General features: G+C 43.6%; 1 protein-coding gene across 25 annotated transcripts in view; it reads right to left on the bottom strand.

Annotated features, from left to right (window-relative positions):
• Positions 1 to 20,378, bottom strand: part of CACNA1G (calcium voltage-gated channel subunit alpha1 G) — a 143,296-nt gene that overhangs the window by 16,935 nt on the left and 105,983 nt on the right. For 15 of the 25 annotated variants that reach the window (XM_077188190.1, XM_077188191.1, XM_077188171.1 and 12 more), the window contains 11 exons: positions 18,307 to 18,433; positions 15,503 to 15,628; positions 14,823 to 14,912; positions 14,048 to 14,261; positions 11,558 to 11,608; positions 5,632 to 5,783; positions 3,139 to 3,248; positions 1,958 to 2,091; positions 709 to 779; positions 325 to 403; positions 125 to 246 (listed from right to left, as the gene is read on the bottom strand). In XM_077188190.1, the coding sequence (XP_077044305.1) occupies positions 125 to 246; positions 325 to 403; positions 709 to 779; positions 1,958 to 2,091; positions 3,139 to 3,248; positions 5,632 to 5,783; positions 11,558 to 11,608; positions 14,048 to 14,261; positions 14,823 to 14,912; positions 15,503 to 15,628; positions 18,307 to 18,433 (1,276 nt within the window). The remainder of the gene's footprint in view (positions 1 to 124; positions 247 to 324; positions 404 to 708; positions 780 to 1,957; positions 2,092 to 3,138; positions 3,249 to 5,631; positions 5,784 to 11,557; positions 11,609 to 14,047; positions 14,262 to 14,822; positions 14,913 to 15,502; positions 15,629 to 18,306; positions 18,434 to 20,378) is intronic. The other 10 variants (XM_077188173.1, XM_077188177.1, XM_077188187.1 and 7 more) reach the window with 3 other exon arrangements.

Below are 20,378 nucleotides of genomic sequence, written 5' to 3'. Positions count from 1 at the left end.
GAAGAGATTGCAGCATGAACCACAGTCTGCAATGGGTTGTCCTTTCATGAAGAAAACTGAGAAGATTTGGAAAATTTCACATCTAGAACAGCAATACACTTGCTGACAAAAACTTAACACTTACCTTCATTATCCCATTCCAGTTGTCTCCTGTGGATACTCGGAATAGGGTCAGGAAGGCCATCCCAAAGTTCCTGAATGTGGCATGCCGTCCCAGCCCCTCGCAGGGGTGTGTGTCATCACACTCTGTAAGACCAAGCACAGCTGTGAGACCCCCCACTCCAACACCATTCCCACCCCTCCCACTGGCACAGGAAGACTCACCAAGGTCTCCAAACAGCTCCACTCCAAGAGCTGCAAATATGAAAAACAACAACATGAAGAGAAGGCCCAGATTTCCCACCTGAAAAGAGAAAAAGAAATGGGGGGAAAAAACACAAAAAAAAAGAACATTCATTGATTTTTTTTTTTTTTTTTTTTTTTTTTTTTTTTTTTTTTGTTCCAGACCTGTTTCTTGCTGTATTCTTTATTCCAAAACTTAAATTGCTTCAGGGCAAAAATGACCTCAATGTGGGGACTGTATCTCAGTGCTTCGGGAGGGAAATGTGATTCTCTAATGACAGTAAAGATAAAATTATTAGCATTCCTCTGCAATAGGAAATGAGCTGTGGGCCAGAGGAGCTCTGGTTTGATATGGCAGTGGGTTACCTGGGGTAGCGCTTGCATCACGGTGTCCAGAAGGGCCCTCATCCCCACAGCCATCTTCAGCAACTTCAGCACTGTGGAAAACACATTTGCAGTATGGTAACGGCAGCATTAGCACAGAGGCATAAACTCAGACCCTCTCCCAGGAGCCACAGATTACAGGAAGAGAAACATGGAATCTTGTCAAGTGTTCTCCATTAGCTGCTACATTCCTTGGCCTTTTTACATCATTCATTGTTGCCTGGATACTATCAAAATCCCATGAATAGCAACATCACCTACCCTGAGACTTGGAGAAAGTGTTATCACTCTGCCTGGCTCTTCCTTCCCCACTTTATCTGTGTTAGACTCATCTCCTTCCTCTGGTAATCATGAGCAGTTCCTTTCCCAGCCCTGGGGCTACTTTCCCACTTCCATAGGCTACCCACTTTCGTACGTGATTCACTGAGGAATGATTTACACATCTCTTCCAGAAGGCTGCTTTTCCAATTGGAAGCTGCATGTATTTTTAATTCTGAAAGGGATCCAATGCACAGAAAACCCACTTTTCCCCCTTCTTGAGACAGCAACATTTAATTTCTCCTCCAGCTCCTTCTCTGCTTAGATGAGGGCTATAATAAAAACAATTCTTCCTCAGACCACAATACCCTTCAGGAGGGCCTGGAAGTACTTCATTAAGGGCCTGAGCACTCACATTTTACATCTTCAACATTTGGCCCTGACACCTCCCTGTTTTGAAAAATCAACTTCTTCAATCCCTGAAGAAGTTGGCTCCCTGACTTGGGAACATGTCTGAAGGGACAGATGGATACAGTGTGACAAGGCATGCTATGTCACCAAGTGGTGTGATGTAAAGCCTCATGGGAATTTAAAATTATTAGATGCTCATCTTTTAAAGCCAATGTACTCAAGCTTGTATTCTCTAATCCCTGTTAGAGATGACTTTGATTTGACTGGAGCAATTTTCCCAGGTACATCTCTGGGAGTTACTGCCACAGCTACTTCTCCTTAATTTCTAAGCTCTCAGCCTTCAAGATCTCTTAAGGCAGAAACACATGGTCAGTTGGCTCAGCTTTTTGGCTCCTTGCAAGTATTTTTCCCCATTGTTTTTTCATTTGTTTACAGCCTGTGATGCCAGAAATATGCACATCATGATGGGGATGTACCCCAGGACTGTTTCTCAATGCTTAACTCTCTCCTGGTGCCAACCACATACCTCAAACACAAGTAAATTCTGCTTTATCCCTCTCACCTCGGGCGATTCTGAGAACCCTCATGATCCGGATAATCGTGGGGTTAATTGGTAGTGAAGCATTCACCTCGATCTCTTCCAAAGTGATGCCCATGATAGAAAGCAGCACAATTGCCAGATCTAATTGGTTCCATCTGGAGACAACAAAAAGTGAAGTTTAACATCTACTAAGAAGCTGGCAATGGGAGGCAGCCTGTTTCACACGAATTCCAGTCATTTCAATGGTTTGAGAACTCAAATGAATCTGCAGTATTTTTCTGAGGGTATTATACAAAAGCAGTGATGTTATGAAATCATTATAACTAATACATCTCATTAGAAAACCAGCCAATTCCAAAGATATCCTTGACTGAGGGGAAAGAGGAACAAAAGCTGGGAAGTTTTTTACCCAGAGACTCCAAACCTCAGGAGAGACACTGTGTTGTCTGTCTAGCCACTTCTAGACATGACACTTGTGGACCTCGATGTGAGATCCGCCCCAGAGAGACCAGGACCCCATGTCCAGTCCTTGGAAAAAAAGGTGTGTTGGTGAAAGAAAGGCCCCAAGGATTTGTGCCAGGCTGGAGAAACTGTTAATTCCAGCATGGACACACAAAATGTGGGGATAGGGATGGAACCATCCACTGGTTGCTGAAGGGCTCATGTGAAGGCCTGCTTTATGCCCTGGTTTTGGTATTAACATTGAAGAAGACAAAAATGGGAGAAAGATCCACCAAGGACATAAGATTTGTGTTTGTGAAGTAAGAGAGTGAAAATCTAGATAAAGACACAATGTCATCCATTGCTCCTCATCTGCACTAAAAAGAGGTCCTATCTTTCGTGTTCACTCAGGGATAGATTCTTCCTCTTACATAAATTTTGTCACTTCAGCAGGTTCACTTGATTATATGGACACGCAACTGGCATGAGAAGAGAACTGGCTGCTTGGTGGAGATCTGTCCCTCCTTCATCTGCTCCCAAGGGCCAAAATGGTGCAATCCCACTCCTTGGCCTGCACAATCCATCCTCTAGCTTACATCCCATGTCTCCTCCTACCCAGCCTTCAACCAGTCACTCCAAAAAGCCTTCATACATATCAGACTCACAGTATGGGCCAGAGCATGGGAATTCAGGACATGGAATGTGGGCAGCTCTCCACAGAGCCTGCTGCTCACCTTGTGATTACAATGATCTTTTGTTACCTGTCTTGGAAGAACCGGCGAAATCCAAAGGCAATAAGCTTGAAAACAGATTCCATGACAAAGATAACGGTGAAGATATAATTGCAAATCTTCAGGGCTTCGTCAAGAACCTGGGATGTGGACACAGGACTGGGGTTAGATGTTAGTTCTGCAGAGGTGCTTTGCTGCCTCCAAACCTGACTCTCATGTCATCAGTTACCCATTACAGTTAAACGTCTTCAAACATGGGCTCTCTCTGATGAAAAATGTCCCAGGGAAAAGCCCCAGGTATTCATGGAGTACACTTGCTGCCTGGTGATAGAATCTCAGGAGGGGCTGACATAGGCCCAAGGCACAACTCACTCCCCTAGCAGCAGCACAGCCTCAGCTGGGATTGCTGGGGTGCGCAGAAAGAGCTGCTGCATTTGCTGGTCTCAGCAGCACAAGATCTCTTGTGCTTTTGTCAGAGAGCTGAATTTCATCCCACTTGTCCATTTGTGCAAGTGCTGGCCAAATGGCTCCTTGGTGACAGCCTGCTATTACTTCTCACCTTGAGCTTTTGGCAAGGAGCGCAACAGAGGGATGACATGCCAGGGCAAGCAAGTGCCTTGCATTTTCCTCTGCCCCCCTTCCCTCTGCAAGAAGTCAGTCTGGTGTTTAATCCAAGTGCATCCTGGCTGGGACAACTCTTGTACAGTCAGGCATCAAGCTACATCAGAAGTGATTTCATCCCCAAAAGCCTCACTCATGACAGAACACTGTGGTAGCAGCATCCTTCACAGCCTCTTAAGTAATGTGCATTGAATTTCTCCCTGCTGGCAAACAGGATGGTAATAACAATGTCCATGGCAGTGTTAGGGAACAGGGGAGATGTGCTCACAGACCAAACCCAACATTTACCGATCCCTGAGTGGGAGAAATCATAGCAGAAGGAGTTTAAGTCATGTACTCTGCCTTTGTGCTACAGTTTAGCTTCAAGCATCCATGGACAAAAATCACCTCATGTGACCAAGCAGCACAAGCCCAGCTGCCAAAGGAAGCTGTGGCTCTGAGCAAGCCTCCCTGCCATACTGCAGGGCACTTGCGCTCTGCAGCAAATGAGCACATTTAGCTGGCAGAAGCAGATTTTGCTCAGCAGCTCTTTACTCAAGCCACCTCTCTGCACACTGCAGCATTCCCCCCTCTCCAGGAGCTGCAGCATCTCCATCTGGGGTGTCATCCCCAGGGCATCCTGCTATATCCAAAAACAAACCCCTTTCAGCACCAAGAAATCACTAGTTTGGATATAAATCTCTTTGGTACATTTGGCTTCAAATATCTTCAGGATCCCAGCCATCCATCATCCAGACTAGAGGGATTTCCATGCCCCAATTCAGCAGGACTCAAGCATGTGTATGACTCTGACCATGCTGTCATCCCAGCACAACCCAAGCTTGGACTTACTACCCAGACACTGCATACCAGAGGCTTAGAGACAAAATGTTATTTTTCCGAAGAAAAAGAAAAACAAAAGCCTGCCCAACATTTCTATAATACAAAGGAAAATGCAGCTGCAAAGCGACTGCGGTAAGACACGTGCTCTAGAATGACTCCAGCCCAGACTCCTTCGCCAACAACCTGCTTCATCATCTAATAACTGAACTATGCAATGAGCCTTCCAGAGTATTTAAAGGTCACCTGGACAGAAAAAATAAATTGGGCTAACTCCCTTTAACTTTTGGCTTATGATAGAGTAGAGAATATTTCCCCCTGCCCCTGTCATTTACACGTTTTAGTTGTTTGGGTTTTTTTTTTTTATATTAAGTATTCACATCCTGTCTAATTTTAAAGAATGTTTCCTCCTATTTTGTGTTATATTTATTCATTCTGAATGTCACTAATAAAATTAAGTACAAGTTATGTGGCAAAGGCAGCTATTTCCCTTTCATTCTTATGCAGAAAAGACTTGACATCTCCAGACAGGCTGTTTTTATTTTCAGAGTATGACAAAGACCCAGGAATTAAGCACACTAACATATTAAAATGCATTTTAAAGACCAGCATGGAATCCAATTCCTGTGAAAAATAGGTTCTATGTGACACTGGGGATTTAGAAGAAACTTTGCAAAAAAAACCCCATTTCCCAAATTCTTCTATTCTTTTTCCTTTTTCCTTTTTCTCTTTTCTTTTCTTTTTTTTTTTTTTTTTGGTGGGGGGTGGCAGGGGGAGAGGGTGGGTGTAAAACCTGAGTAAAATGGAAGATATCAATGATGATCAAATCTAGCAAAGCAAGCAAACCCACTCCCAGTTCCATTTTCAAAGTGGTCAGTTTGCACTTAACTAGAAGGGAGAGGTGCAATGGGATCCTTGTACCAAAAGCCCTGGATTGAGCTGGGGGCCAGTTGTAGGATGGCTACACTCCACTGGCAAAGGTGGACATCTGACAGCAAACCTGGCGTTAACCCTGCCCAACAGCACATCCCAGCACAGCTCTGCACATCCCCCCCGTCTGTCCCTCCCGGGCTATCCCAGTACCTTTGGCTGCTGGTAGTGCTCCATGGCCATGGTGATGACATTGAGGCCGATGACGCCGGTGATGAACAGATCCAAGTAGTGGCTGGTGCACATCTGGTGAATCAGGAGGCGGAAATGGGAGTAATCCGAGTAGTAGGGCTTACACTGAGCTTCTGCAGCGGGAAGGAGAGTGAGAGGCAAATCAAGGGATTTCTCTGCATCTTTCTCAAGTCAATGCACCCTCACTCTCCAACTACAGAGATGATAAATTCTAGACCAATCACAGCAAAATACTGTCTTTTTTATTTCCTTTTTTCCTTGCTGGCATGTTACCATTTTTAATATGCAGCAGGGCTCTCGTCATCTTACATCCATTAAATATTTTCAGTGGGACATGCTCTATACTCAGCCTTGTATCAGGGATCAGGAATGAGGTGAGCTGAGACTAGTGTGCTGCTAAAAAGAATTTTTCTCTGTAGGGAAATTTAAGTTAAATTTAAATTAAAATAACGATTTTTGTTTCTGTTGATCTTAAAAGTCCCCAAAGCATTAGAAAGCCCAATTAATGGTCATTTGCTAGGGACAGATTTTACTAACAATTGCCTAAAACCACAGGCCATTGAGTATGTGGTGGTCTTTGAAAGAGAAAGAGTGCAAGCATATGATGTTCTTTGCTATAAACTGTACAGACAACAGAATTCAACACCTTGGCTGTCAGAAAAATGGTCCATAAAAATACCAAGGAAAACTGATCAATGAGCCTTAGTGATCAGAAAATAACGGTCCTCCATTTTGACAAGATTATCAAAACGCAGATTGCACTGTCCAACTGCATCCCATGTTTGGCTGCCTCAGGGATGACACATGGACTTTAGACCCCAAATGTTCCTAGAGATAAACTCATTTACTCACCTAATATCTAATGAGGAAATGCCAAGGCTGAGTATATAATTCAGTACAATTTTCAAGGAGGCATTATAATGCAGATTGATGTGGAAAGGGCTGTCTTGAAAATGTCAGAGTAGAATATTACCCTCATAATTAGATGATCAACTGGTTATGAAAATTATTGAGCTGTAAGAATTGCACAGTTGATATTTAGTGCTCCAGAACAAATGTACAGTTCGATAGTCCAAGAAAAAACTTTGGCAAAAATGATGCCAGGAAGCACAGGTTTGGGTTGCCCTAGGGGAATACTAATTTTAGAAGATTGTATTTTGCCTGGAAATAGAGCTCACTTGGTCAATAGCCAATGACAATGCAATCAAGTCCATAGATTTAAAGGTTTCATGTGCTCCCTGCCTCATAGCAGGATCCTGAAAAATCAGTTTTGTTTTTTTCTGTAGAGACAGACCTTTCCCTACCAGCCCAGGGACCAAAGGGGAAAAAACACTCAGCAGTTTTATTCTGTAGGGGTTTGGAAGGCCCAAAATTCTGTTTTAGTGTCATCAAATGAAAGACAGTATTAATATTCACTTTCTGATCTGCAGTGGGCTTTAGGTGATCTGCACCTGAGTGCTAAAGCACAGTATTGATGAAAAGGTTTATGAAATTAATTTTCATGCTGAATCTATTGAGTGCTTATGAAAAAAAAGCAGACTAGTAGCTCCTGACTCACTCATAAGACTTTGTCAGATATCTCAGAATCTGCATAAATCTCCATAAAGTCAAGATATCTCGATCACATTATGCTAAATTATGACTAGCAAATTAACTAAAATGTTTGAATACAATTAGGTTAGGAATAGGACCTATTTTTATGAACCAACTTATCATCTCGGAAAGAAACACCATCGTAATTGGATCACTTACTTCTTCTACATTTATGTATAATTCACATTCAAAAAGAAAAATGTCAACGTTTCTACCTTTTCCTGCAATGGATTTGCTTATGAATAATGACACTGGAATTTAATTTTTTTTTCTCAGCTTTGACTGACAGATAATTCCAAATCCTACAGAATAGCACCAATGCTGTTAGAACAGAGAGAGGATTTAGAGAGAGGTTGTAAATGTTCCCTGTGCAGGGCTCCTGCACCTGGATTAGCCAGTGCATGACCTTATAAGCAGGGTTGCTAATTGTTCAGATATCTGCAAAGGCTTTTCCCCTTTGCACCTCCTCTCCCACCATATCTCCTGTTCACCTTGCCCAGCACCCAGGTCTCCACAGCCAACCCTCTCTAGATGCTGGTCTCACAGATGCCCTGGCAGCCTTGGAAAACTCCCAGTGATAAATCTTCCATCCTTCTCCATTAACTTTGTTAAGAGGAGATTTGGCAACCCATGCTTACAAATTATGTCACCACTCGCTACCCCAGTGTCCCCATGTCAGCCATGCATCTTGGTGCCATACGGATGCTCCCACACACAGGCTAACATGCTGCCTGAGGGCTAGGGATAAATTCCCACTGTGTCTAGGTAAGCAGGGAACTTTCTGAACAGATAAACCAGTTTTTACCATTGTGAAAATACCATTTCTTTAACTTGACCCTGCAGAGTTCTGCAGAGAATTTGGGATAGATATGGTATAATTCCCCCTCTGCAAAGCCCCTGCCTCCTATGACACAGTGCCATTTGTAATTATTGCAATAAAGAGCTTAACAATACCAACATCTTGGGAAATACAGACATCTGTTAAACTTCAGGTGGTGAACTTCACAACTAACACAAGACCACATTACTGTACCGTTACAATACACTGTGTCAAGAACAACAAGAGCTCTGGGTTAGTCTTGGTTATTACTGGAAAGGTTAATGTGGCTTCCAGGCACATATGGCGTTAAAGAAAGGCAGAGAGCAAACTAACAAAGAGGAATTGGCAGAATGAGAAAAGATGTGGAAATACAGCAAAAGCCCACTACGAGACATCAGGCTGGTAAACAAGGTGTAAATCAAGCTGCTTCACCAGGGCTGGGGGCCAAGGCAGAGGGAGAAGTGGGTCAAATCTGGGGATCATTCCACAGGATAAACTTGGCTTAGACCATGGATCCTGAGAGATCTCCTCCTAACCCAGGTAGGAAGGGGATGTTGCAGCCAGCTGGGAGGTGGTCTGAGCAAGTCCCAGCTGCCCCTTCCTCCTGGGGGTGATGGTGGTCCTGACTGTGCTGGCATGGGAAGCAGTGCCTGGAGTGGGGTGCACTTGCTTTAGCTCATCACTTCTATGGGCTCTCAACTTAGGTTGTATCCCAAGCTTCAGTACTCAACTCTTGGCATCAAGCTCTAGGATTATTATTGATCCCCTTGACATGGTCTGGGAACTCACCACTGTTCCCTCCTGCTTGGCTAGAAAGGAAATGACCATTGCTGTTGCAGGATAAATATTTCCCATTCCTAATCCCTGTCTAACTTTTCCCTGGCCAGGTGCCCTTGGGGTTCAGTGATCCCAGACTGGGTTTGGGGCACCAAACCCTGTACTCCTTTTTTCTGATGGCGGTGGGATGTCACCTGTGAAACATCACCAGTGCCCAGCAGAGCAGCACTGGGGCACCCCTGTTTTTGCTGGGCAGTGCCACTCCCAGAATCTCCCAGGGCTTGGCTGGTCTCTGCCAGCACAGCAGGGAGTGGGACTGGGGCCACCTTCTTCCCATTAACTGCATTTTTGGGGGGGAATCAAGCTGAGCATGCAGCTCCAAAATATCTCCAAGGAGCATCTGCCTCCTAATATAGCCCTGTCAAGAGAGAAATTGCCACTTTCCCTGAGGTGACTTTGAGCTGGAGGTGCGTGGGCACAGGAAATTGGAATTCACAAGAGTGGGACAATTCCATTACTGTCTCCTTCGGCTTCTTCCTTCTCCTATAATAAGGGAATTAACTGCTTTGCAGGTTTGAGTATCTGGAGGACAGTGGCAAACCAGTGAGCAATTGAGCCCATGACGCAGCTGGATTTACAAAATGTATCAAGAATATTATTAGGTTAAAAAGTAGTTTGCACTGAAGGAACTTGTTTTATTTAAACACAGAGTTTTACTTGGCTTTTATTGTACTGAATGGATTTATTTAAAAAAAAAAAAAAAAGTGAAATGGAAAATGATAAATTATTTCCACTGCGAAGATTCCAGTTGTGATAGAATGTAGACTTGGAGAAAAAAATAAAGGAAAAAATAAAATTATAAAATATTTCACTAAGCACCAGGCAGCAGCACACACGCACACACACAATATCATCTTGTCTTCACAGAAAGAGAAAAGACGCCCTCTGAAAGTGTCAAGATGTGGGCAAGCTTTGGGTCACAACTCCAGATTCCTCACTGAACCACAGGAAGTTCATCTACTACACCCGGGAACTCATTCCCTAAATTCCCACCAGTCAGGTTCAGAAATAAAACCCTTCTATTTCCTCATGTTGGTGCCTGCAGAGCAGCATGGCACATTCACTACCACCGGATCCAGAGAAAAGACAGCAAAAGGAAACACACAGCACAGATCTGACAATTGTACACATCTTAAGGGCAAATGCTAAGAGACTTTCTGAGCCTGCAAGGAATAATGGAGGGGTTTGGAATGAGTTCAGTGTTTTAAAAATAACATAAAATAAGACAGCCTTGATGCAACTCTGTAGGACCAGAAGAGGAGTCACAATCAAGCAAAAAGAAGAAAAAATAACCAGATCACCAAACCCAGTGAGAGCCCCTCCCTCATGCTGCCCCCATTTCACAGGAGAGGCCAAGAGGCCCAGCAAGAGCAGCAAGAAAGACAGCAAAGAAATATAAATATCAGGAATGGCATGGGAAGGAGATTCAGGATTTATTAAAGCATGTTGTGAAAACTTCCAACAAGGCCTTAGAAATACAAGGTAGAATCTCTGTCTCCTTGAGTTATCTCTGCAGTGAAAGCCAATTTTTATTTAATCAAAGCTCCCTGCAATCTAAGAGAGATGGATGGAGCCCTGCACCCATCTCTCACAGGCTGCCAGCAGTGGCAGCCTGTGCACAGGTGAGAGTTTTAATGGCACAATTTTTGTAGTGTATTATTTTTGTCGAAAATTACAGCTGTATTTGTTTTTATGTTGGTGCCTCTTTAAATATTCAGGCTAATATTCTTAAGTTATGAATTAAACAAAATGCTTTCCAGATCAAAGCTTCTCCTAAAAGTAAAAAGAGCAAGGGATGGATTTGCAGCCCTGAGCATGATCCTGAGAAGGGGGCTGGGAAAGGGAAGTGTGAGCAAGCTGTGGGTCAAAAGGGACAGCTCAGACCCCATTAGTGTTGAGCCCAGCCGGTCCATCTCCATCAGCACCTGAAAAGGCTTTGAGGTTGTATCTTTATTTCTTTTAATTTACAAAATGCTTAATGGATTGAGCAACTCTTAATCAATGCACAGAATTTACACACTGGGCAGCACAATGACTAAATCCTGTGTCCACAGCGGGGGTTGGTGTGGGGTTGAGTTCCCTGTTGAAGCACTAAAGCTCTGCCCTATACTGAATTTTACCCTGCTGAAAAAAACCACTCCCTGGAGTACAGTGTTTGTAGAGCAATAAGCAAGGGCTGAAGAAATAATGAAATATCCTCCCTAAGCTTTCCAAAGACACACACCTGAAAATCATTCAGACTCCTAAGCTGGTTGTCAGAAAGCTAAAGTCAACAGTAGAGGACCCATTTTCACAGTCCAGTCATTATTCTCTTCAGAAAAAAAAAAAAGCTAAAAGAACCAAAAAATAAAAATAAAAAAAAAAGCCATGAAAAGTCTGACAGTGTCTTAATGAAAACCAGAGGGAAAAAAATACTGAATAACGTAAGATGATCAAGGAGTAAATTAAGGGTTTGCAAGTGTCAGCTGAGGCAGGTTTGCAGACCTGCAACTCAGGATGAGATGCGTGTGCCATGAAGGAAGCAAACGAGCTTTGCACCACACACATGGTTTAGTGGGATGCCTCAGCCGCGGTGGCCAACTGTTAGTGACACAGCACTGCCATTCAGAGGGACGAGACGTGCCAGCTTCCCAGTACCTTGCACTGCACTGGCTGAGCTCTCCATTAATACATCATCCAGCATTAGATCTAAAAGAATGAAACGGCATTAATCACCCAGCAGGACACAGAGCAAGACTCCCCAGCCCCTGTGGAGGTTCCTATGGCTCTCCGTTGCCTCTGCCAGGAGTGTTTCCTTGTGGGATCCTTGTGCCTCGTGGAGGGTGTGCTCAGGTATATGTGAAAAAGGAAGAGCTCTTGTGCTTCTCCCTCTTGTGGAAGCCCAAGACATCCCCAAGAACCCCCTCAGTCGATGCTGAAGACACTGCTGAAGGACCATCTGGGACACTTCCTGCTGGGACAGCAATACCTCACAGTGACCACTTCTGCACCTGCCCGCATCTCAGATCTCACACGCTTCCCCCCGTTTTCAGACGCCTGATTGGATAAATGCATTGGAAGACTCTACAACCAAAAATGACCGTTATTTTTGTGACCAGTCAGATGTCAATGTCTGTCTGTATTTGACAACCCTAGGCTGGTTTGGGCATCTGGGGTCACTCAGGAAGCCCAGCTGAAAGGAATCCCCATGCAGTTGCTGGCACAATTCCAGCCCTAGTCACGGTTTCGTCTGCAAGTTCCCACTGTGCAGAACAAAGTTAAGCAATGACATCTGTTGCCTCTGAGGGGAAAGCTGGACACAATCAATTAAAACTAATGTTTTGCTGAGCATGGATTGGGAAAACTGTTCTGAAGCGATTTGGAGGAATTCATACTTTACTCTTGAAAGGTTTTTATGGCAATTGAATACTCAGCAATATTTGATCCTCAGTAAAGTATCTGTTTATTGCCTCTTTAATGAGGTATTTCATAGCACTGAATGAATAACTGTATCTCCAAGGATGGTTTGTGATTCCTTCCCTGTGGGAAATTGCCCAGACTTACATCTTTTCTTCATCTAGTTCCTCTAGCATTACAAATAAAGTAATTAATAATACTTAAACATCTATTTTTTTTCTACAGAAATATCAGCATTCCAAAACAGAAACTTTAAATAGCAATTGTTCTGTCCAACCTTTAAAATCCTTTTCTAACTCAGCCTTAAACTGGGCTTGGGAACTTGAGCTAAGCAAAAGAGCTTCCTAGGCATCTTCTTGAGGGAGAAAAAGAAAACCCAAAAAAACATGCAACAAAAAAACCTCTTTCCATCTGTATCCCACTTAACTGAGAACAGTCTAATGTGTCCTCCAGTGCTCTTGAGGGAAGCCTCCTACTTTACACTGGCCAGTGAGGGAAACAGGCTCTTGGCTTAAACCTAAGTTTGATGGCCAGGGGCTGGTGTGACATATCCTGTTTTGTAAGACGTTTTGTAATGTGTGAAGCTCATGGGACTGAAAGATGTGACCAAAGGAAATGGTTGGGGAAATATTGAACTGAGAGGGGCTGAGGCAGCACCGTGGTAACGTGGTTCTGTGATTAAGCCTGCAACAACTATTAAACACCTCTTAGGCTATTAAAAAAAAAAAAAAACAACAGACAATATCACCAGGTTTGGGAACAAGCACCTAATCAGATAGCCTCTTAAACAGTCCTGAAGTCTGTCAAAGATAGAGAAGTGAAAGGGGACAGGGAGAGAGCAGGAGGCAGACTGACCAGGGAGAGAATGTGCAAGGCCGTGGACAGGAAGGGCAATGGAGAAAGGTCAGTCAGAAGAGAGAGCATGCAAGAAGAGCACCTCCAATCTGTGGCCTCTGGCTAACTTATTTCTGAATTATTCACCTACATTAAAATGAAAAGAGACTAAGAGACAAATGTCAGTTTGAAGACTTTTGGCAGAGTGGGGTCTTTCCTCGTTTCACGTGTAGAGCCTCCTCTAGGCAAGGCTGCACACTTGCACATCTGGTTTGGAGTTGGGTTCAATTTGCATCAGTTAGTTCTCTCCTTGTCTGGTTGGTTTTTTTTCTTCTAATCTGTATTTCTCAAGCAAATGCATTGATGTTTCTCTATGGAGTTTTAAAGCATTACTAGAATGAGATGGCTCTATTATTTTATTACATTCTTGAATAGCAGTGGTGCTACTGTGCCAATAAATAAACCTGCTTGATAAATGGGACAGGTAACATCACTGTGGCAATAGGAGACTGTAATAAACCAAATAGTGAATCCAGTTATCAGCAACAGTGCTCATGACTGAGATTTATGATGCCATCCAGCACTACTGATCTTTGCAGTTGTCACTATTTGTGTAGCACTGAGCTCTGCTATCCAAGAAGCTCAAAGCCTGATTATTATTATTTTTTAATTTAAATAACCCCCAATAGAAGGTCATTGCAAATCATGCAGCCATTAAAAAGGCTTCCTTGGCTCCTTGTTCAGCCTAAAATGACACTATTTCCTTCATGCAAATTTTGTAGCTGGACATGCTTTTGGGAGAAGAATTATCACCAGATGCGAGGCAGGGAGGGGAGAGAGGAGGGGATTATATGGAAGGTCAAGCAGGACTCAGAAAGATGTGGAAAGACTACCGACCAGCCATCTGTTTCTCCTTACTCCTTCTCTTTTTCTCCAGCCGGCGGAGCCTTTTTTCCTCTCGCCTCTTTGCTTCTTCCTCCTCCTGGTGCTGCCGACACTTGTGGAAATTCTCTACCACCACCCCCACAAACATGTTGAGGACGAAGAAGGCCACAATCAGCAAGAAGGAAATGAAGTAGAGGAGCATCCATGGATTGTAGTTCATGACTGGCTGCAAAGTGGAGGAAGGCAAATTTCAACTGAATCTCAAAAAGAAGAATGGGAACAAATTGATACAGCTGTGCCATCCACAGAACTCATAGCCCTTTCAGGCAGGCTGCTCTGCTCTTCCTGAAAATTAGAGCTTGCTGAGACATTTTAACTGAATGCTCCTAAAATGTGTGTTGAGGACAGAAGCACCACCTCTCTTCTGCAAAAAGGACAGCAGCATCCTTTGCAGCTACTGTAAGTCCCTCATTGTGAACCTCTACGTACACAAAGCACTTCTTTTCTCCTGAAATGACCAAACTGCTTAAAAAGTCAAACCGTCCTTTGATAGGTGCACTTCTCCTAACATGAGTAACACCATGATGCAAAATCTGTAGGGAAAGTGTTGAGTACAAATCCAGACTTTTTACTAACTCATCACATCTCACAACTTGGATTAAATACCAACTGGATCCTAATTTCATAAGCGCATTTGACTGTGGAAGCCCACAGTACTTCACAAAGCAAGAGCTAAAATATGTGACTTTTGACAAGTCATTTGCTACAGCTCTGCTGCAGCCTGTACCTGCTGGTCGACTCCCACAGCATCCAAGCCATCGTACATGATATCCACCCACCCGTCCTTGGAGGCCAGGACAAAGAGAGACATCAGGGCCTAGAAATGCATGGAAAAACAGTTAGACACAGTTGCACTAAACCTCTTTTACTTGTAACATCTTACTCCACCTTGCCCTTTCCTGCCTGATAATGGGACACTTTGATGACCAAGATTTCTCTTGGCAGCAAAACCTATCAGTGCCAATGCCTGGTTCAGCAATGAACAGTAATTCGGAAACCACAGTGCTGAAGACAAAAGTGGCTTCATTTCCACCCTCTGGGTCTCTACTGCTCCCAACTAATTAGTTCGTACCACACTGCTAAAAAAAGGCTGCGTTGCAGAGATGGCTGAAAATGTCCAGCTCTATTAGACAAGCCCTTCTGCAAGATATATTTGGTTTGTTATGTAGCAGTGAAGCAATTAAGTGATTCATGAAGCCACATGTGCTTGTTCTGTTCTGAAAAGAAGTGTATGCCTGCTTGGAAACACTGCCTTTGGGATTTACAGAGACAGAATGCTGTGTATGTGAACTGAATATTTACTGTGGCTGGCAGTGCCCTGTAAGAAAATCCCACGGGATAATAAGCCACAGGTTTTAAGTCAAGGAGGTAAAGGAGCAAAGAAGCAGATTACCGTTCTATTAATACCTGGCCAAGATTATCAAAATTATACTTGTGCCGGACCCATTTGTAGCTTGCTTCTGTACAATCCGATTTATTTGTGATGTTTCTGGTGTCCTCCCCCTGGCACACAAAAAACTTGCCTTTGAAAAGCTGCAAAACAAGCAAAGAGAGGAGGTGTCAGGGTTCAGTCCACAGGATTTCTATGCAGGTGATGGGCATTTATCCAGGGTTCTCGCACAGCGCACGCCAACCAGAGCTGTCGAGGGAACTGACCTGATTCATACAGGTTATTAAGACTGCACAGCCCGTATAAGACACACCTAATGAGAAAATGCATGATTTCACATCGTTTAGGACACCCACCTCATGCATTAAGCTGTCTGGTTCAATGATCTGAGACTCACCTAAAGGCCTTTGCTCCTACACTTTTTAGCTCAAGTGTAGCTCCAACCAATAGCCCAGACCAGCTAATGGCTTCTTATCACATGTGGAACAACTCTGGTGACTCTCAGTCCAGTTAACAACAAATTAAGTCCAACAGGGGCCCTTTGTCAGCAGAGAAAAGGTGGCAGCAAAGAGACCCAGTGAAGGACTAATCTCTGCTCATGGAGGTCACAAGGGGACACTTCCAAGGGGAGATGAGCCCCTGGGGGTGACGTTTGTGTTGAATCAAGACTGCTGTCAATCCTGCTCTGCTCTCTGATTCTGAGTGCTGTGCCCCAGCTGTCATAAAGCTCTGCAGTCTGCAGAGTCACTGAAATTATTCACTGTGCGCAGCTTAAGGAGCCAAGCCCAGATGGTGCTGGGTACCTGATCCTGAGCTTATTTCCTTTGGTTTATGCCTAGAGGGATGCAATTCCTGGAGAGTCAGCTCCTTATTTATACCTGCATGAGGAACAGGAGCCTCCATGTGCTTAATTCTAGACCTGGTGCTTCCCACCCCTGGAACAGAAAGTGGCAGGGGTTGATTACTGCTTCAGACAGGGTGATTGATGCTAGCAGGATGGATGGTATCAAATCCCAGGAGACAGCCAACAAATCTACTTTTATTTGCTGACAGAAGTTATTGACGTTACTGTTGGAAAGTGGGGGGAAATGGCAACCTGCTCTCCAGGCTCCTTAAAACACCACCTGGGTATACTGAGAAGAGACACTGATGGGGTTTGATCCGTTGTTCTAGACAAATAACAGTAGAGATAATAGTGAACAAGATAAATTCACACACTACTCCATGGGTTTCCTTCAGAAGTCAACAGCAGGAAGATGGTCTCTAGGCATGCAAAATTAATCACTGCTCAACGCAATCATAGAACTTTTGGATGTAAGTATTCCCTGATCTTTCCATGGAGAAACACTATCAGTGGTAAGGCAGACTGGGGAGATATACTCCTCACAGAGAAAAATTTTAATTAAGCAGGAAGGTAAATAACTGGTTCCAGTATATTGTCTGTAAACATAACTTCTCCAGGAGCTGGACTGTAATACCACTCAGGTGGGAGCAGTAACAGTGCTCCTGACAGAGTTTGGAAATACAAAGCTCAATTAGTAAAAACATTGATCCTTGTCAGCACTTCACAGCTGGGCACTTCTGAAAGGAAAATACCCAGTGTTTCTTACTGGACTTGCTTTATCCACCTATTTCTTCTATCTTATTAATGACCATTCACACAATCAAAACAGTTTTGCTTAGAGGACACACTGTTAGAAACTTTGATGCCTGGATTTTAATAGATTAAAAACATCTAGTTTGATCCCCAGCTTATATTTAAATGGAAAAACTAACTGTAAGTTTGAGAGATCATCTTTTTATAGAAAATAGCTCTGGCCTCATCTTACATCTAATTAGACATAAATATTCACTGAGAATTTTGCATCCTGAATACAGGATCAGTCTTGCTTGTATCTACCTCTGAATCACATCAATAGTCATGACAATTTAACATAAAGCTGCAAGTCACCAGGGAAAGCATCACAATTAGCAGGGATGAAATTCAAAGAGCATACTGCAAGTTTTGTTTTCTGGCATAAATTTTCTCATAAGTGTTAGATTGTTTTATGGGATATGCTTAGTTTTATGAATCTGTTCAATATAATGGATGGATGTTGTTATGCTGTAATGCTAAACCAATCTAGCTGCTGAGGTGGTTATGGATGGCATGATTTTCTTCCCTGTTTACTTTCAATGCTGTATTTATTATTTAAGCAGTATGTTAGAGTAAAGTATTATATAAGATACCTTTCCAAAACAAAGCCAAATAGAGTTTCTTTCCAAAAGACAGCTGTGACAGATCAGATAAACTTCAGAAAGAAGTAAGCGTTATGTCAGAATATTTACATGAAGCAATCTCTTCTTCCCAGGTAATGAGAAACCAATTGCATTGGAAACTGCCACTGTCCCCCTGGGTTCTTGCACTCCTTGGACTGAGAATATTGCCAGCAGATCCAGCAGGAAACAGACTCAGAAATCTTTGTTTCTGCAAGCTTTCAGTTACACAAACTGTCAGAATCTGAATGTATCTCCAGTTCAAGGTCTCTCTGGAGTTTACAAGCCAGTGATTTCAGCTTCGAGTTTCTATTTCCCTATCAGTTTGTAATTAGAAAAAAGGTGGAGGAGAGATCATAGAATCATGGAATGGGTTGGATTGAAAGGGACCTTTATAGGTCACCTAGTCCAGCTCCCTGTAGTGAGCACAGAGACCTCATCCATCCTGACATCAGTTCAAGTTCAGAAGCCCTACACTGTGCCATGCGTACAGATACCCTGACTTGGGGAAATTTGAGGCTTGTTATGCTTTCAGGATAAGTGCTGAGGCTTACAGAAGACTCACCTGAACTCCCAAGATCCCGAAGATTATGAAAAAGGCACAGCAGATGACCACAATGTTCCCAATGGGTTTCAACGATGACATGAGAGTCTCCACGACCAGCTTCAGTCCTTGGGCTCGACTAATGACTCTGTAGGGGCAAGTAATTAGAAAAGCTGTTAGTCCTGTTCCTGCCCAGTTTTGCTTCCTATCAAGATAGAAGATATGAAGAACATAGCATTAGAAAATTTTTTACAATGACAAGTAACTCAAAAATCATGATGGAAAAAGCACTTCTGGAAGATTGACCTGTAAAGTTATGGAGGTCTTGGAGCAAAGGGTCAGCTTTGCATAAATAAAGAGGAGGAGGAGAAAACATACGAAGAGCCATGACAGAAAATTCAGCTGTTTTGCTTGGGCCATCCACAGTTCATGCCTGTAGGCTGTCTAGGACTACAAAGAGAGGGCCTTCCACTGTCCTTTCCTATACAGATTTAGGCAAGACACCTGATTTCCCTGTCTCAGTCCATGAAATGGAGCTGCCACTCTTACACATCTGCCTGCACATCTGTAGCAATTACAGTTTGGGTTGGAAGGGACCTTTAAAGGTCATCTAATCCAACCCCCTGCAATGAGCAGGGACACCTCCTACTACTACATCGGGTTGCCCAGAGCCCCTGATATTTCCAGGGATGGGGCATCAATCACCTCTCTGGGCAACTTGTGTCAGTGTTTTCAGCACTCTCATCTTAAAAGATAATCTGTTGTGTCCTTATAGTGCTGCTGTGTACAGGGACCTGAGCTACTCCTCAGACCATCACAATTTCTGCTTTATACCCCACTCCCCCCCCCCAGCATTGTAAGCCTCAGCTCTAAAACAGTGCTGTCCTCCAGGTGAAACTTCACTGGCAGGACTGGAAGCATCTAATCTAATTTCTGTTGCTCCTCTCTGTCTGGTATCACACAGAATTTCATAACAGAAGGTTAGATCATATCCCAAAGTTGAAAAAGCATAATGTGGACTTCATGACTGAAGAAAAAAAAAGTGAAAAAACAGTAGAAACTGTATATACTCTCAAGGTTAATGTTGCAAAGAAATGACAAGTCTTGCGTGATTTAGAGAAGCCATCTCAGCATGCTGGGAAAGATGAATAAGATATGCAGCCTCACCAACCTGAAGGTGGGGACCAAGAAAGGTATTTGAAGAGGTAACATGCCTCCCTCCTCTTGATGCCAAGTGGAATTAAACATTTCACTAGCTCTGTAAATCAGTTTGTACTGATGCCATAGAAACTGCTTTCATGACTCAGAAGCAGTTAAATGCTGTGAAAGTCAGAGGAGGGAAGTGACTGTGTGTTTCTGGGTGCTACTGGTGACTCCTTTGAACACTTGGCTCTCAAATGTGTCCCAAACTTCCCCATGTTCTAGTTTCTGCCTGGGTCTCTCTTTTGCCATGGGAGTCCTCTCACCACCTCTCCTATTTCTCCCCAAATCTGGCTCCACCACCTGAAGCACTGTTGGAGTTTTGCTGCCTGGACAGGGTCCAAGTTCTCCTCCACTCCCTCTTCCAGGCATGGTGCTCACAGCAGAGATCCACACTGGCACATTCACACTGATCATGTGTGGCCTCATCTGGGACCACAGCCAACCTGCACCATTCCTCTCCTGCCCTAGGGCCTGCAAGTTGAGTGATCTGCAGTGCTCAATGCACAGCCACCAGCTCTTACCAAAACTGTTGGGTTTAAATAATATCCTGAAAAGCTAAAGCTTATTTCCTTTTTTTTTTTTTTTCTGGTTAAATATTTACTCAAAATGTCAAGGGTAACTCATCAGTTATCACTTTCAAAAAGAAGCAGATGGTGGTATTTTTATCTGCTCTCTTACCAGTGAAACACAAAGAGCAGATGCTGCTATTCCTCACACTGAGTATCTCTGCCAGGTGGGTGCTGTGGCTCCCTACTTCAGATGCCTCAGTTTTCCTGACACTCAGATCAGGGTATTTTACGGAAGGAGCTGGAGGGTGAGATGGCTGAAGGAGCAGAAGACTGCATACCCCATGAGCAGTGTGGGGACTGGTCAATGTAGGCTGCCAAAGC

The sequence above is a fragment of the Agelaius phoeniceus genome, chromosome 19 (genome assembly GCF_051311805.1).
Source record: "Agelaius phoeniceus isolate bAgePho1 chromosome 19, bAgePho1.hap1, whole genome shotgun sequence".
NCBI lineage: Eukaryota > Metazoa > Chordata > Aves > Passeriformes > Icteridae > Agelaius > Agelaius phoeniceus.
Note: the sequence above shows the minus strand (reverse complement) of the source record. Positions and strands in the feature narration are given on the sequence as shown.